The 18,391-nt window shown below is 39.8% G+C and overlaps 1 protein-coding gene across 3 annotated transcripts; it reads right to left on the reverse strand.

The window, feature by feature from the left end:
* Window positions 1-515: 515 nt before the first annotated feature.
* LOC121840369 (adhesion G protein-coupled receptor E5-like) lies at window positions 516-5,364 on the reverse strand. Of its 3 annotated transcripts, none has more exons than XM_042303111.1 (10): window positions 5,222-5,364; window positions 5,027-5,116; window positions 4,428-4,559; window positions 4,194-4,231; window positions 3,955-4,071; window positions 3,661-3,823; window positions 2,754-2,876; window positions 2,473-2,612; window positions 2,139-2,303; window positions 516-1,179 (listed from the first exon to the last, which is right to left on the reverse strand). In XM_042303111.1, the coding sequence occupies exons 1-10, from the start codon at window positions 5,250-5,252 to the stop codon at window positions 1,021-1,023; spliced, it is 1,158 nt and encodes a 385-aa protein (XP_042159045.1). In that variant the 5' UTR covers window positions 5,253-5,364; the 3' UTR covers window positions 516-1,020. The 3 variants fall into 3 exon arrangements, with proteins under 3 accessions (XP_042159045.1, XP_042159044.1, XP_042159046.1); XM_042303110.1 differs by having other exon boundaries at window positions 2,446-2,612; window positions 5,222-5,352; XM_042303112.1 differs by lacking the exon at window positions 2,139-2,303 and having other exon boundaries at window positions 5,222-5,361.
* Between the last annotated feature and the right edge of the window lie 13,027 nt (window positions 5,365-18,391).

Consider the following 18,391-nt stretch of genomic DNA (forward strand, 5'->3'; position numbering starts at 1 on the left):
GAAATTAGTAGGCTAAAGAAGTCAACCACTTACCAGTAGCCATTTTGTGTCCTGCCCCTACTGTAGTACCTGACGGGGACTACTGGCGCCTGCTGAACCCGGGTGAGTACGAGGTCACGGTGAGTGCCGAGGGCTATAACACTTCCACACATACCTGCCGTGTGATGTACAACCACTACCCCACCATCTGTGAGTTCCGCCTCACAAACCCCCAAGCAGAGGCTGAAGGAGATCCCATCCAAGGGAGGCAAGCTCCCAAAGCCCTGCAGCGGAGGCTGCAACAACTGCGTCTGCGCAAACTGCGTGCCAGCCCTAAGGCCATCAACCAGCGGTGGCTAGCAGGAAGGCACAATGAACAATCACAGCCCACTTTGTCTGGAGGGTTGTTGTATTTCATTGGCTCTTGTTAGGGCACTTTCTGGTTTAAGTCAGTTTGGGTGTTTGGAAGTCTTTACAACATGTGGGCAGGCAAAAAAATATATGTTTTGGTAGAGCAATGGTAAAATACATTGTACTTTCAGTATGGTATAGCTTTATTGCTGAAGAAAGGGACCAATTGTATTTAGATATTTGAATCAGATTGGAGCAAAATATTGCAAGATGATTGAATGACAGGGCCAAATATTATTTTCACTTAATTAGCTCTCAGAAAATAGTTACAACAACAACAAAGTGGCTTGATACTTGACAAATGCAGCGTTGGGTGGATATACCACTATTCTAGGAAGATTCATGCCACAAATTATAAGTAAAACTCGTGAGCCTAAAATGACGTATGTATTTTGACATATAGTTAAGAGCTCATATGCTACAGTCTAGAACTAAGAGTTCTATACATGAGATATTGTATATCTATTAATATAAAGTTGTGTTCTTATATTTTAGTTTTTTTTTTATACATTTTATAATACTTTTTTTTTAATTGCTGGCATGTGGATGTCCTTGCAAGCCAAGAGACAATGTTACAAATTAATTCCAAGTAAAGCTTTTCTTAGAACACAAATAGTTCAAATCCATGTCTTATTTTCTATGTAGCTGTACATCCTGTTGCTGCCGGTGTCCTCCACGGCGTTTGCGGCTGACAAAGCGACACCACAGGGTGGTGATCAGGGACAGGAACACACAGGTCAGTGCCACAAAAACACCCACCCACATCACCAACGACAGCTGCCCGCTTCCCTGCCGAAGAGGAATAACAAGCATCAGACACACACCATCTAGACAGTATGAACATATCAAACAACAGCACTTAACTTAAGCACTCAACAAGTATCAAACTCCCCTAAATAATGTCACAAATGAATCAAACAATTACATTTAGTAGTTTAAAACATGAACATTTGAAGATGAGCCAAAGATAGTCTCTGACACAGATATCTGGGAATATATTTTCTCCCTCTTCAGATGTGCTACACTAGCTACAGTAAGTTTCCATCCATTTGGCAACAGATTTACATGGGAATACTCTAAAATCAGCATTAAAACAATATGTGCATTTTCCCACCAGAGAGGTGTTTCCATCACATTGACTTGTTGCGGATAAAAGGCTGTACTTGATGACATAGTGCAGATAAAAATACCCTTTGCGGTAAAATGTCCATGTACCGAAAAAAATGCAAGTTAAATGGGTTTACATGGCATTTTCGACTCTACTGAGGGTTTTCTCACAATTATTTTTTGAACTTTATAGCAAATGTGCCCACTCCGGTATTGTCACGAGCGCTTAAGCCCACAGCGCTATTTGAAAGCAGCATCAAACTCATCATCATGCACATTCACCACCCTGTGAAGTTCAACATAAACATATTTAATCTGTTGCCTAATAAACTGCATGCTTTCCCGACAAGTCATAGTGGGAAGACCACACACGGCATAGTGCGACTCCAAGTTTACTTCCATATCATGGTTATTATATCAATATTTGGCCTTAAAAGCGTTTCCACAGACATGTCTTGCATAAATATTTTTACAGACACAAAAAGATCCCACCTTGTCTAGCTTATTTTGGTTTCTTGACAATTAGAAAGTTTTCCGAAACATTTTCTGTTTCCATCAGGCCTGTCATGACATTTTTTAAATTACATGTACTTTACTCGCATAAAAAGGTGAGATGGAAAACAGGTTAGTGTTCTCTTTACCTGTCCCTGATGGATTCCCTTCAGCAGAGCGAATGTGCTGAGATGGTTGCAGGAGCACACAGTGTGCGTGGAGTTCGAAATCACTAAGGTGCAACCCCGCCCAGACCACACCCCCGGTCCATTCTCATCCGACCAATAAACACAGGTGGGGTCAACATCACTGGACTAGGACACAGTGTATATGGGTTGGGGTCAATTCCATTTAGACTCAGTAAATTGAGGAAAGAATGTGACTTCATGGAAAATATATCAATGAAAAACATGTTTTACTGACAGTCAGAAACTATTAAGTAGAGACAAGTGTTACCTGCAGGTGATGGAAGGTGAGATTAACCTGTTGGGGCAGGTATGTTGTGTTGGAGTTGCTAACGGAAACTGTCGCAGCACTGGACATGAGCTGCTGGCTCTGATGAGAAGTGTTGTCCTTCAGACTATCCAGATTCCTATAGTTGAGCAGAACGACATACGCAAACCCTGCACACAAAAAAACAATACAAGAAAACATAAGGCCTAATACAAGAACATGTACAACTCACAATATCCCAAGTGAATCCATCAATGTATGTCTTTAGTAATATTTTGAGCAGATGAATGGTACTGTAGGACTGTGGCTACCTAGGTAATTCTGGTAATCTCCAACCACCGTCTCCCAGGTGGTGTCAAGTTGAGTGTTCTCATTGGTTAGGCTGACTGGTCCTTTAGGTGGAGTCTTGTCTCTCCTCACCATAATCTCAACCTCTGTTTTTATTGACAAAATCAACACAGAGCAGAAATCACCATTACTGAAAGAACACAGTATTGCATTAATTATATTTTAAGTTGACACAATGTAATGTGCTTGTTAGTGCTCTGTTTATTGTCAGTATGGTGCTCAGATAGTGGTCTTCCTGTGGTACTGTAACGTCTGCTTCCAACTCACACTCCCAAACACGAAAATCCCCTGAATGCAGCTCACTTTCCAGCTCACACTCTCAATCACATAGATCCCCTGAACACAGCTCAATCTCCAGATCCCAATCACCTGAATTCTGATCACCTGTTCACACACCTGTATGTCATTATCACTCACAATTTAGTTCAGTTCTTTGCACCTCATCATTGTGAGGTGTTTGTTTTGTGATACACTTCTATTAGGAGCTCTGTTTTTGCATGTGTAATTTAATCCTATCCTCCTGTGTATGATAGTGAGGCAGGCAAAAACTAACGATGCCTTTTGTCTATTCCCTGCCTGTACTTTAGCCTATGGGATTTCCTCTTATCAACCTATTGCCTGATCTCCCGGACGTTACTAGTCTTTTCCCTGCCTGTACTGTTGCCTTTTTTGATTTTTTGTGTAAGACCTTCTGCCTGCCACTGGACCCAACTGTCTGCCGCCTCCTGTGGTCCCTTACAAATAAACACCTGCTGCACCCTGCGCTTGAAACCAGCTCTCTGTCTCCCATCGTGTTCAATAAAGGTACCTGCGAGGTAGTCAGTAAATGGTAAATATGTGGTCAGCGTGTGCTCAGTGTGTTTATGTTACCGGTGTGGTTGGTCTCTATCCTGGTCACGTTCTCTGTCAGCAGTGGAGCGATCAGTCTGAATGAGATTTCAATCGTCCTCAGTAACTTAGTCACTTCACTGCTACTATGGTGACCATTGGACTGGAGGCCCAGTTGAACAACATCAGTGGTATTAACCAGTAACTAGAGAGAGACAAGGGTTTTGTACGTGTGTGTTAGAGGTCGACCGATTATGATTTTTCAACGCCAATACTGATACCGATTCATCGGCCGACCTCTTGTGTTTGCATGTGTGTTTCTGTGTGGTGACTTACTGTCAAAAACACATCTCCAGTTGGCAGCAGTCTTGTCGGTCCAGGCAACGTAGAGTTGCTCAACACCAAACAGTTGTTTTTCAACAGAGACAAGAAACTATCAAAGCCTGGTAGAGTCTGGGAGGGAGGGAGGAGGGGGGGCATGTGCATTAGTGGGTAAATGCATACAACATTTCAAGATCATGGAAAAATACCCTTTTCCCAATTAATAATGTAATAATTCTAAAGTAAAGCCTTACCTGTCCAGCCTGTGTTTCATACTGGTCACAATTAAGCTCTAATGTAAAAACATGGAGACATATTACCTCAAAAACCATTGTATGTACACTATGTACAGTATAAAACCTGACATAGACTTTTATGGTGCTTCAGTACAGTCAGCCAGTACATGGAAGACAGACAAAAGGTAGCCACCTTAGAGTATTTAGACAAAACCCAATACAACAGCACCCAAGAGGAAATGTGTCTCTCACCTGTACACTGAGTTTGTCTGTTGCCGTAGTTACTGAATCCTGTGGGACACTTGCACAGGTAGCTGCCCAGCTGATTGACACAGATTCCCCGTTCCCCACAAAAATGTTGGTTCTCAACACACTCATCTATGTCTGATAGAGAAAGAGAGTGGTAAAGGGAAAAGTAGTGGAGATGGAAAGATGATTAAAGATGGTATGTTTACAAAGAGAGGGTGATAATCCCTCACACGTTAACACAGTCACACTTTCAATAAGATTATATTGACCACCACATGATTCAAAGCCAAGCGATCTGAACCCAAAATAGCATTGATAGTAGTCGCATCCAACGGTGTTGATGCATGTTGAATAGCTTTTACAGATGTTCTTCTCATTTAAGCACTCGTTTATATCTACATGAGGGAGATGAGAGGTGAATTTAGAAAGACTAGATTATCTTCAGAAAAAACATCCCACTACTAAACAGTACATAGTGTTGAATGTTCCTAAACAGGGTCTGTTTAATGGTGGAGATTATCAGAGGTCAACATTACTGATCAAAGCACATTCCTAAAGCAAAATACATTGCAGGAAATTATAACCATATTCTCCATCATTACCAATACAATTCAGAAACTCTGGATTGGAATTCGGTTGAGTAAAGCCATTCGCACATCTAGTAACTCTTGCTCCTTGGTCCTTGAGTAGCGCTAAATGAAGACAAAGAAAAGTTGAACTGCACACATGCATATGTTAAATATTTTAAACAGACTTGTGGATGTGTTGGTCAAATAAAAAGCAGAAAATTGACCGACCCACAATCAGTAGAAATAGAATGGCTCCCATGATGTCTGACAACTGGTGAGTTAATGGTACATGTCAGCTTGGTTTTAGTTCTAAAGAATAATTTGGAGACCTCACGGATGTGGTTAGCGCAGGGAAGTAAAAATAGTTCCCCATAACTAGCACCGGCATTTTCTTGTAAGTCGAGAACAAAGAGGAACTGACTGTGTGGCATGAGAAGACCATTTGCATCGCAATTCACATCAGGTTAATTTGTCTAGTTTTGCGTAGACCACGTCCAGGAGTTCCATCCCTGAATTAGACTCTAGTGTAGAGGGTCTATCTCCAAGATCAGACATAAGAGGACACATTGATCTAAAACACCAACATGCACAGTATAGACTCTTATCAACAGGGCCACATAAACCAGCTGCCTTACCAAAAGCAGACTTAGAATCCATATTTCACTCTGAAGCAAGGCTACTTATCTTTTTCTTTTCTTTACAAAATGTCTTGCTCTTGATTTCTTTTGAAGATGTCTGACCTTTATGCTAATTTTACAAGTTACTGCAGCAGCATTTCCCGTAACTTTCACATTCTCACTTGCTCTATCAGCATTTCCCGTAACTTTCACATTCTCACTTGCTCAATCAGCATTTCCCGTAACTTTCACATTCTCACTTGCTCAATCAGCATTTCCCGTAACTTTCACATTCTCACTTGCTCTATCAGCATTTCCCGTAATTTTCACATTCTCACTTGCTCAATCAGCATTTCCCGTAACTTTCACATTCTCACTATCAGCATTTCCCGTAACTTTCACATTCTCACTTGCTCTATCAGCATTTCCCATAACTTTCACATTCTCACTTGCTCTATCAGCATTTCCCATAACTTTCACATTCTCACTTGCTCTATCAGCATTTCCCGTAACTTTCACATTCTCACTTGCTCTATCAGCATTTCCCGTAACTTTCACATTCTCACTTGCTCTATCATTCTCACATTCTCACTTGTGCATTTCCCATAACTTTCACATTCTCACTTGCTCTATCAGCATTTCCCATAACTTTCACATTCTCACTTGCTCTATCAGCATTTCCCATAACTTTCACATTCTCACTTGCTCTATCAGCATTTCCCATAACTTTCACATTCTCACTTGCTCTATCAGCATTTCCCGCTAACTTTCACATTCTCACTTGCTCTATCAGCATTTCCCATAACTTTCACATTCTCACTTGCTCTATCAGCATTTCTAACTTTCACATTCTCACTTGCTCTATCAGCATTTCCCGTAACTTTCACATTCTCACTTGCTCTATCAGCATTTCCCATAACTTTCACATTCTCACTTGCTCTATCAGCATTTCCCATAACTTTCACATTCTCACTTGCTCTATCAGCATTTCCCATAACTTTCACATTCTCACTTGCTCTATCAGCATTTCCCATAACTTTCACATTCTCACTTGCTCTATCAGCATTTCCCATAACTTTCACATTCTCACTTGCTCTATCAGCATTTCCCATAACTTTCACATTCTCACTTGCTCTATCAGCATTTCCCATAACTTTCACATTCTCACTTGCTCTATCAGCATTTCCCATAACTTTCACATTCTCACTTGCTCTATCAGCATTTCCCATAACTTTCACATTCTCACTTGCTCTATCAGCATTTCCCATAACTTTCACATTCTCACTTGCTCTATCAGCATTTCCCATAACTTTCACATTCTCACTTGCTCTATCAGCATTTCCCATAACTTTCACATTCTCACTTGCTCTATCAGCATTTCCCATAACTTTCACATTCTCACTTGCTCTATCAGCATTTCCCATAACTTTCACATTCTCACTTGCTCTATCAGCATTTCCCATAACTTTCACATTCTCACTTGCTCTATCAGCATTTCCCATAACTTTCACATTCTCACTTGCTCTATCAGCATTTCCCGTAACTTTCACATTCTCACTTGCTCTATCAGCATTTCCACTTGCTAACTTTCACATTCTCACTTGCTCTATCAGCATTTCCCGTAACTTTCACATTCTCACTTGCTCTATCAGCATTTCCCATAACTTTCACATTCTCACTTGCTCTATCAGCATTTCCCGTAACTTTCACATTCTCACTTGCTCTATCAGCATTTCCCATAACTTTCACATTCTCACTTGCTCTATCAGCATTTCCCGTAACTTTCACATTCTCACTTGCTCTATCAGCATTTCCCATAACTTTCACATTCTCACTTGCTCTATCAGCATTTCCCATAACTTTCACATTCTCACTTGCTCTATCAGCATTTCCCATAACTTTCACATTCTCACTTGCTCTATCAGCATTTCCCGTAACTTTCACATTCTCACTTGCTCAATCAGCATTTCCCGTAACTTTCACATTCTCACTTGCTCTATCAGCATTTCCCGTAATTTTCACATTCTCACTTGCTCTATCAGCATTTCCCATAACTTTCACATTCTCACTTGCTCTATCAGCATTTCCCATAACTTTCACATTCTCACTTGCTCTATCAGCATTTCCCATAACTTTCACATTCTCACTTGCTCTATCAGCATTTCCCATAACTTTCACATTCTCACTTGCTCTATCAGCATTTCCCATAACTTTCACATTCTCACTTGCTCTATCAGCATTTCCCATAACTCACATTCTCACTTGCTCTATCAGCATTTCCCATAACTTTCACATTCTCACTTGCTCTATCAGCATTTCCCATAACTTTCACATTCTCACTTGCTCTATCAGCATTTCCCATAACTTTCACATTCTCACTTGCTCTATCAGCATTTCACTTGCTCTATAACATTTCCCATAACATTCTCACTTGCTCTATCAGCATTTCCCATAACTTTCACATTCTCACTTGCTCTATCAGCATTTCCCACATTCTCAATCAGCATTTCCCATCTTTCACATTCTCACTTGCTCTATCAGCATTTCCCATAACTTTCACATTCTCACTTGCTCTATCAGCATTTCCCATAACTTTCACATTCTCACTTGCTCTATCAGCATTTCCCATAACTTTCACATTCTCACTTGCTCTATCAGCATTTCCCATAACTTTCACATTCTCACTTGCTCTATCAGCATTTCCCATAACTTTCACATTCTCACTTGCTCTATCAGCATTTCCCATAACTTTCACATTCTCACTTGCTCTATCAGCATTTCCAACTTTCACATTCTCACTTTCACATTCTCACTTGCTCTATCAGCATTTCCCATAACTTTCACATTCTCACTTGCTCTATCAGCATTTCCCATAACTTTCACATTCTCACTTGCTCTATCAGCATTTCCCATAACTTTCACATTCTCACTTGCTCTATCAGCATTTCCCATAACTTTCACATTCTCACTTGCTCTATCAGCATTTCCCATAACTTTCACATTCTCACTTGCTCTATCAGCATTTCCCATAACTTTCACATTCTCACTTGCTCTATCAGCATTTCCCATAACTTTCACATTCTCACTTGCTCTATCAGCATTTCCCATAACTTTCACATTCTCACTTGCTCTATCAGCATTTCCCATAACTTTCACATTCTCACTTGCTCTATCAGCATTTCCCATAACTTTCACATTCTCACTTGCTCTATCAGCATTTCCCATAACTTTCACATTCTCACTTGCTCTATCAGCATTTCCCATAATCAGCATTTCATAACTTTCACATTCTCACTTGCTCTATCATTCTCATTGCTCTATCAGCATTTCCCATAACTTTCACATTCTCACTTGCTCTATCAGCATTTCCCTTTCATAATCAGCATTTCACATTCTCACTTGCTCTATCAGCATTTCCCATAACTTTCACATTCTCACTTGCTCTATCAGCATTTCCCATAACTTTCACATTCTCACTTGCTCTATCAGCATTTCCCATAACTTTCACATTCTCACTTGCTCTATCAGCATTTCCCATAACTTTCACATTCTCACTTGCTCTATCAGCATTTCCCATAACTTTCACATTCTCACTTGCTCTATCAGCATTTCCCATAACTTTCACATTCTCACTTGCTCTATCAGCATTTCCCATAACTTTCACATTCTCACTTGCTCTATCAGCATTTCCCATAACTTTCACATTCTCACTTGCTCTATCAGCATTTCCCATAACTTTCACATTCTCACTTGCTCTATCAGCATTTCCCATAACTTTCACATTCTCACTTGCTCTATCAGCATTTCCCTCACTTGCTCTATCAGCATTTCCCATAACATTCTCACTTGCTCTATCAGCATTTCCCATAACTTTCACATTCTCACTTGCTCTATCAGCATTTCCCATAACTTTCACATTCTCACTTGCTCTATCAGCATTTCCCATAATCAGCATTCTTTCACATTCTCACTTGCTCTATCAGCATTTCCCATAACTTTCACATTCTCACTTGCTCTATCAGCATTTCCCATAACTACATTCTCACTTGCTCTATCAGCATTTCCCATAACTTTCACATTCTCACTTGCTCTATCAGCATTTCCCATAACTTTCACATTCTCACAGCATTTCCCATAACTTTCTCATTCTCACTTGCTCTATCAGCATTTCCCATAACTTTCACATTCTCACTTGCTCTATCAGCATTTCCCATAACTTTCACATTCTCACTTGCTCTATCAGCATTTCCCATAACTTTCACATTCTCACTTGCTCTATCAGCATTTCCCATAACTTTCACATTCTCACTTGCTCTATCAGCATTTCCCATAACTTTCACATTCTCACTTGCTCTATCAGCATTTCCCATAACTTTCACATTCTCACTTGCTCTATCAGCATTTCCCATAACTTTCACATTCTCACTTGCTCTATCAGCATTTCCCATAACTTTCACATTCTCACTTGCTCTATCAGCATTTCCCATAACTTTCACATTCTCACTTGCTCTATCAGCATTTCCCATAACTTTCACATTCTCACTTGCTCTATCAGCATTTCCCATAACTTTCACATTCTCACTTGCTCTATCAGCATTTCCCATAACTTTCTCACATTCTCACATTCTCACTTGCTCTATCAGCATTTCCCATAACTTTCACATTCTCACTTGCTCTATCAGCATTTCCCATAACTTTCACATTCTCACTTGCTCTATCAGCATTTCCCATAACTTTCACATTCTCACTTGCTCTATCAGCATTTCCCATTCTCAATCAGCATTTCATAACTTTCATTCTCACTTGCTCTATCAGCATTTCCCATAACTTTCACATTCTCACTTGCTCTATCAGCATTTCCCATAACTTTCACATTCTCACTTGCTCTATCAGCATTTCCCATAACTTTTTCACATTCTCACTAACTGCTCTATCAGCATTTCCCATAACTTTCACATTCTCACTTGCTCTATCAGCATTTCCCATAACTTTCACATTCTCACTTGCTCTATCAGCATTTCCCATAACTTTCACATTCTCACTTGCTCTATCAGCATTTCCCATAACTTTCACATTCTCACTTGCTCTATCAGCATTTCCCATTCTCACTTGCTCTATCAGCATTTCCCACATTCTCACTTGCTCTATCAGCATTTCCCATATAATTCTCACTTCACATTCTCACTTGCTCTATCAGCATTTCCCATAACTTTCACATTCTCACTTGCTCTATCAGCATTTCCCATAACTTTCACATTCTCACTTGCTCTATCAGCATTTCCCATAACTTTCACATTCTCACTTTGCTCTATCAGCATTTCCCATAACTTTCACATTCTCACTTGCTCTATCAGCATTTCCCATAACTTTCACATTCTCTTTCACATTCTCACTCTATCAGCATTTCCCATAACTTTCACATTCTCACTTGCTCTATCAGCATTTCCCATAACTTTCTATCATTCTCACTTGCTCTATCAGCATTTCCCATAACTTTCATACATTCTCACATTCTCACTTGCTCTATCAGCATTTCCCATAACTTTCACATTCTCACTTGCTCTATCAGCATTTCCCATAACTTTCACATTCTCACTTGCTCTATCAGCATTTCCCATCAGCATTTCTACATTCTTTGCTCTATCATTTCCCATCACTTGCTCTATCAGCATTTCCCATAACTTTCACATTCTCACTTGCTCTATCAGCATTGACGGGAAAGGGGTTTCAATGCTTAACATTTAGTGTGTCTTTGTGATTACACAAATGAAGAGCGTTTCTGGGTTTTTCTTGAAGTGGTGGTGGGACTATTTGTCCATGAAATCAATAATTTTCCTGACGAATTCTCCTTCCATAGCCGAAGCATCCCAATATATTGAAAGGCTACATTATCTAGATTTATGTTAGCTCAAAAGGTAGGTCGATTAACCAATGAAGAGAGAAGTTTCAAGAGCTATTGAGAATGAGAGATGTCAAAGTCATAATAATGATGGCAAATGCATTTGTGTGATAAACAGCCTGTTGGAAAATGAAGAAGCAACTATGATCAAATGGTGGGAGACATTAGATTTACAATATTAATATCACTCACACTATGTTCCTTCATGATGATCAACGGTAAGTTTCAGGGCAGACATACATTTATCTAGCCTGGCTGACACAAAACGCTAAGTTTTCTTGACAAAGCTATTTCTCTCTGTGCACTCGTCACTAGTTACTACAGCCACAGCTTATTTCTAAAATGTCTCTCCTTAATTCAAATTTCATTTGAATCCTAACCCTAAACTTAAACACACGGCTAACCATATGCCTGCCTAACCTTCAACTAAAACCAAAAAGCTTATTTTTGGGGGATGGGGGATTTTATGATTACAGCCCAGGTTTGGAACGGTCTTTCTTATTGGTCTATTGACTAATTTACTGCCTGGTGATGTCACCAGCAAGCCAAAACTCCATCCTACCTAAACAGGCTGACATTTTCAAACAGCTCTTACACTAAAAAGGCATTATCATAATGTCCACAATTTCACAGTCTTATTCCAACCTCAAAGTGTTTAAATATACATAAAACTCAGGAAATCATGTTCTTGACTGCACTGGGCCTTTAAGTCCGTTTGGAAATGTTTACACCATGTGGGCAGTTATAAAGGCCTAACCTAATGAGAGGCAAAAAAACTGTCTTGGGTGAGCAATTATCAAATTCATTGTACTTTCAGTATGATGTAGTGCTTTATTTTTTTACAAAACGGACAGCTCATATTTAGACATTTATGTCAGAATGAAGGATATAATAGCAAGATGATTTGTGGATTTAAATACCTTTTCAAGCACTGTAAAATAAACAGGAAAAATATCACTTTCACTTCAAATAAGTTAGTTACAACAACAACCAAGTGGCATAAAATAACAATTTTAAAAAGAGGCAGCAGAGTAGCCTAGTGGTTACAGTGTTGGACTTGTAACCGAAAGGTTGCAAGTTCAAATCCCCGAGCTGACAAGGTACAAATCTGTCGTTCTGCCCCTGAACAGGCAGTTGACCCACAGTTCCTAGGCTGACTTGCCTAGTTAAATAAAGGTACAATTTAAAAAAAATACTGGACAAATGCAGCGTTGAGTGGATTTACCACTATTCTCATCTCTACAAATTACAAACCATGTTTATGAGACTGAAATTACTTATGTTGCCATAGAGATGAGAGCTCATCTATTACAGTCCAGAACTGATTTCTATAGATGAAAAATTGTATATCTATTAATAAAAAGTTGTGTTTTTGTTTGTTTGGTACATTTTTAAACTACTTAAATAAATACAAATTCTGTCGGCCTAGTCCTTGCAAGCCAAGAGACAATATTTTCAAATTAATTCCAAGTAAAGCTTTTCTTTGAACACAAATAGTTCAAATCCATGTCTTATTTTCTATGTACAGTGCCTTGCGAAAGTATTCGGCCCCCTTGAACTTTGCGTAAAGGGGCTGAATAATTTTGCACGCCCAATTTTTCAGTTTTTGATTTGTTAAAGTTTGAAATATCCAATAAATGTTGTTCCACTTCATGATTGTGTCCCACTTGTTGTTGATTCTTCACAAAAAATACAGTTTTATATCTTTATGTTTGAAACCTGAAATGTGGCAAAAGGTCGCAAAGTTCAAGGGGGCCGAATACTTTCGCAAGGCACTGTAGCTGTACATCCTGTTGCAGCCGGTGTCCTCCACGGCGTTTGCGGCTGACAAAGCGACACCACAGGGTGGTGATCAGGGACAGGAACACACAGGTCAGTGCCACAAAAACACCCACCCACATCACCAACGACAGCTGCCCGCTTCCCTGCCGAAGAGGAATAACAAGCATCAGACACACACCATCTAGACAGTATGAACATATCAAACACAACAGCAGCACTCAAGCACTCAACAAGCATCAAACTCCCCTAAATAATGTGACAAATGCATCAAACACATTTAGCAGTTTAAAACATTAACTTTTCCAGAGGAACCAAAGGAAGTCTCTGACACAGATATCCTGGAATATGTTTTCACCCCCATCAGATGTGCTACACTAGCTAGGTTTCCAGCCAATTTGCGAAAGATGTACATAGGAATACTCTAAAATCTGCATTAAAACAACATTTTCATTTTCCCACCAGAGAGGTGTTTCCATCAAAATTATTTGTTACAAATAAAAGCCTGTACGTGATGACATAGTGCACATAAAATACCCTTTGCGGTTAAATTAACATGTACTGAATAAAAAATAAAGTTACATGGGTTTACATGGCATTTTCAATACTACTGATGGTTTTCTCAACAAACAAAAAAAGCTTTATATAGCAAGTGTGCGCACTCCAGTTTTGTCACGTGCCCTTAAGCCCACAGCGCTATTTGAAAGCAGTATCAAACTCATCACTCATTCACCACCCTGTGAAGTTCAACATTAACATACTTAGTCTGTTGCCTAATAAACTACATGCTTTCCCGACAAGTCATAGTGGGAGGACCACACACATCATAGCGTGTCTCCAAGTTTACTTCCATATCATGGTTATTATATCAATATTTGGCCTTAAAAACGTTTCCACTGACATTTCTTGCATACATATTTTTACAGACACAAAAAGATCCCACCTTGTCTAGCGTATTTTGTTTTCTTGACAATTAGAAAGTTTTCCGAAACATTTTCTGTTTCCATCAGGCCTGTCATGACATTTTTTAAACGACATGTACTTTACTCACATAAAAAGGTGAGATGGAAAACAGGTTAGTGTTCTCTTTACCTGTCCCTGATGGATTCCCTTCAGCAGAGCGAATGTGCTGAGATGGTTGCAGGAGCACACAGTGTGGGTGGAGTTCGAAATCACTAAGGTGCAACCCCGCCCAGACCACACCCCCGGTCCATTCTCATCTGACCAATAAACACAGGTGGGGTCAACATCACTGGACTAGGACACAGTGTATATGTGTTGGGGTCAATTCCATTACCACTCAGTCAATTTAGGAAAAAATGTGACTTAATGTAAAACATGTCAATGAAAAACATATAAACATATTTTACTGACAGTCATAGACTATTAATTAGAGACAAGTGTTACCTGCAGGTGATTGAAGGTGAGATGAACCTGTTGTGGCAGGTATGTTGTGTTGGAGTTGCTAACGGACACCATTGCGGCACTGGACATGAGCTGCTGGCTCTTGTGAACTGAATTGTGTCTTCCACATTTAACCCAACCCCTCTGAATCAGAGAGGTGTGGGCAGTTGCCTTAAACATCCACGTCTTTCTCGCCCATGGAACAATGGTTTAACTGCCTTGCTCAGGGGCAGAATGACAGATTTTTACCTTGTCAGCTCGGGGATTGGATCCAGCAAACTTCCGGTTCCTGGTTCAACATTCTCACCACTAGGCTACCTGCTGACCCATTGTAAATATGTGGTCAGCATGTGCTCGGTGTGTTTATATTACCTGTGTGGTTGGTCTCTATCCTGGTCACGTTCTCTGTCAACAGTGGAGCGATCAGTCTGATAGAGATTTCAATCGTTCTCAGTAACTTAGTCACTTCACTGCTACTACGGTGACCATTGGACTGGAGGCCCAGTTGAACAACATCAGTGGTATTAACCAGTAACAAGAGAAGAGCGACATAAGGGTTTTGTACGTGTGCGTTAGAGGTCGACCGATTATAATTTTTCAATACCGATACCGATTATTGGAGGGCCAAAAAGGCCGATACTGATTAATCGGCCGATTTAAAAAACAAACATGTATTTGTAATAATGACAATTACAACAATACTGAATGAACACTTATTTTAACTTAAATATAATACATCAATAAAATCAATTTAGCCTAAAAAAAATGAAACATGTTCAATTTGGTTTAAATAAAGTGTTGGAGAAGAAAGTAAAAGTGCAATATGTGCCATGTAAAAAAGGTAACTTTTAAGTTCCTTGCTCAAAACATGAGAACATATGAAAGTTGGTGGTTTATTTTAACAGGAGTATTCAATTTTCCCAGGTAAGAAGTTTTAGGTTGTAGTTATTATAGGAATTATAGGACAATTTCTCTCTATACGATTTGTATTTCATATACCTTTGACTATTGGATGTTCTTATAGGCACTTTAGTATTGCCAGTGTAACAGTATAGCTTAAGTCCCTCTCCTCATCCCTTCTCGGGCTCGAACCAGGAACACATCGACAACAGCCACCCTCGAAGCAGCGTTACCCATGCAGAGAAAGGGAAACAACTACTCCAAGTCTCAGAGCGAGAGACGTTTGAAACGCTATTAGCGTGCACCCTGCTAACTAGCTAGCCATTTCACATTGGTTACACCAGCCTAATCTCGGGAGTTGTTAGGCTTGAAGTCATAAACAGCTCAATGCTTGAAGCACAGCGACGAGCTGCTGGCAAAACGCACTAAAGTGCTGTTTGAATGAATGCTTACGAGCCTGCTGGTGCCTACCACCGCTCAGTCAGACTGCTCTATCAAATCATAGACTTAATTATAACATAACACACAGAAATACGAGCCTTAGGTCATTAATATGGTCGAATCCGGGAACTATCATGTCGAAAACAAGACGTTTAATTCTTTCAGTGAACTACAGAACCGTTCCGTATTTTATCTAACGGGTGGCATCCATCAGTGTAAATATTCCTGTTACATTCCACAACCTTCAATGTTATGTCATAATTAAGTAAAATTCTGGCAAATTAGGCGGCCCAAACTGTTGCATATACACTGACTCTGCGTGTAATGAACGCAAGAGAAGTGACACAATTTCACCTGGTTAATATTGCCTGCTAACCTGGATTTCTTTTAGCTAAATATGCAGGTTTAAAAATGTATACTTCTGTGTATTGATTTTTAGAAAGGCATTGATGTTTATGGTTAGGTACAGTCGTGCAACGATTGTGCTTTTTTTGCAAATGCGCTTTTGTTAAATCATCCCCCGTTTGGCGAAGTTGGCTGTCTTTGTTAGGAAGAAATAGTCTTCACAGACTTCGCAACGAGCCAGGTTAGCAGGCAATATTAACTACATATGCGGGTTTAAAAATATATACTTGTGTATTGATTTTAAGAAAGGCATTGATGTTTATGGTTAGGTACACATTGGAGCAAGACAGTCCTTTTTCGCGAATACGCACCACATCGATTATATGGAACGCAGGACACGCTAGATAAACTAGTAATATCATCAACCATGTGTAGTTAACTAGTGATTATGATCGATTGATTGTTTTTTATAAGATAAGTTTAATGCTAGCTAGCAACTTACCGTGGATTCTTACTGCATTCGTGTAACACGCAGTCTCCTCGTGGAGTGCAATGTAATCAGGTGGTTAGAGCATTGGACTAGTTAACTGTAAGGTTGCAAGATTGAATCCCCGAGCTGACAAGGTAAAAATCTGTCGTTCTGCCCCTGAACAAGGCAGTTAACCCACCGTTCCTAGGCCGTCATTGAAAATAACAATGTGTTCTTAACTGACTTGCCTAGTTAAATAACGGATAAATAAAGGTGTAAAAAAAAATCGGTGTCCAAAAAATACCGATTTCCGATTGTTATGAAAACTTGAAATCGGCCCTGATTAATCGGCCATTCCGAAAAATCGATCGACCGCTAGTGTGTGTGTGCGTTTGCATGTGTGTTTCTGTGTGGTGACTTACTGTCAAAAGAATATCTCCAGATGGCAGCGATCTTGTAGGTCCAGGCAACGTAGAGTTGCTCAACACCAAACAGTTGTTTCTCAACACAGACAATAAACTATCAAGGCCTGGTAGAGTCTGGGAGGGAGGGAGGAGGGGGGGAATGTGCATTAGTGGGAAAATGCATAACACATTTCAAGATCAAGTAAAAATACCCTTTTCTCAATTAATAATGTAATAATTCTAAAGTAAAGCTTTACCTGTCCAGCCTGTGTTTCATACTGGTCACAATTAAGCTCTAAAGTTAAAACATGGAGACATATTATCTCAATACCCTTCTACAGTACACAATGTACATAGCTGTGCATGATAAAGGAGTACATCATGGACAACAGGTGGAATGGTGCTTGACTCTCACCTACACACTTAATTTGGTTTTTGCTAAAGTTAGTAAATCCAGCAGGACACTGGCACCAGTAACTGCCATTCAGGTTTTGGCCTGGGTAAATAAAACTTGACAAGGAATGTTATGGGGTTCAGTAGTCAGCCTGTACATGGAAGCCAGACAAAAGGTAAAAGGTAAACCCAATACAACAGCACCCAAGAAGAAATGTGTCTCTCACCTGCACACTGAGTTTGTCTGTTGCCATAGCGACTGAATCCTGTGTGACACTTGCACAGGTAGCTGCCAAGCTGATTGAGATCGATTCCCCATTCCCCACAAAAATGTTGGTTCTCAACACACTCATCTATGTCTGATGGAGAATGGGAGTGGTAAAGGGAAAAGTAGTGGAGATGGAAAGATTAAAGATTGTTTTTTGACAAAGAGAGGGTGATAAATCCCTCACACGTTAACACAGTCACACTTTCAATAAGATTATATTGACCACCACATGATTCAAAGCCAAGCGATCTGAAGACAGAATAGCATTGACAGTAATAGCTTTCAACGGTGTTGATACAAGTTGAATAGCCTACAGATGTTCTTCTCATTTAAGCACTCATTATATCTACATGAGGGAGATGAGAGGTGAATTTAGAAATACTAGATTATCTTCCGAAAAAACATCCCACTACTAAACAGTACATAGTGTTGAACGTTCCTAAACAGGGTCTGTTTAATTCTGGACATTATAAAGTAGC

The sequence above is a fragment of the Oncorhynchus tshawytscha genome, linkage group LG21, assembly GCF_018296145.1.
Source record: "Oncorhynchus tshawytscha isolate Ot180627B linkage group LG21, Otsh_v2.0, whole genome shotgun sequence".
NCBI classification, from domain to species: Eukaryota; Metazoa; Chordata; class Actinopteri; order Salmoniformes; family Salmonidae; genus Oncorhynchus; species Oncorhynchus tshawytscha.

Bases quoted from the DNA above. Each gene is read 5' to 3' on its own strand.
- LOC121840369 (XM_042303110.1), bottom strand. From the start codon at position 5,252: ATGGGAGCCATTCTATTTCTACTGATTGTGG. The intron at 4,072-4,193 runs GTAAGGCTTTAC...CCTCCCTCCCAG, and splicing joins ATGAAACACAGGCTGGACAG to ACTCTACCAGGCTTTGATAG. The intron at 2,304-2,445 runs GTAACACTTGTC...ACTGTGTCCTAG, and splicing joins TCACCTTCCATCACCTGCAG to TCCAGTGATGTTGACCCCAC.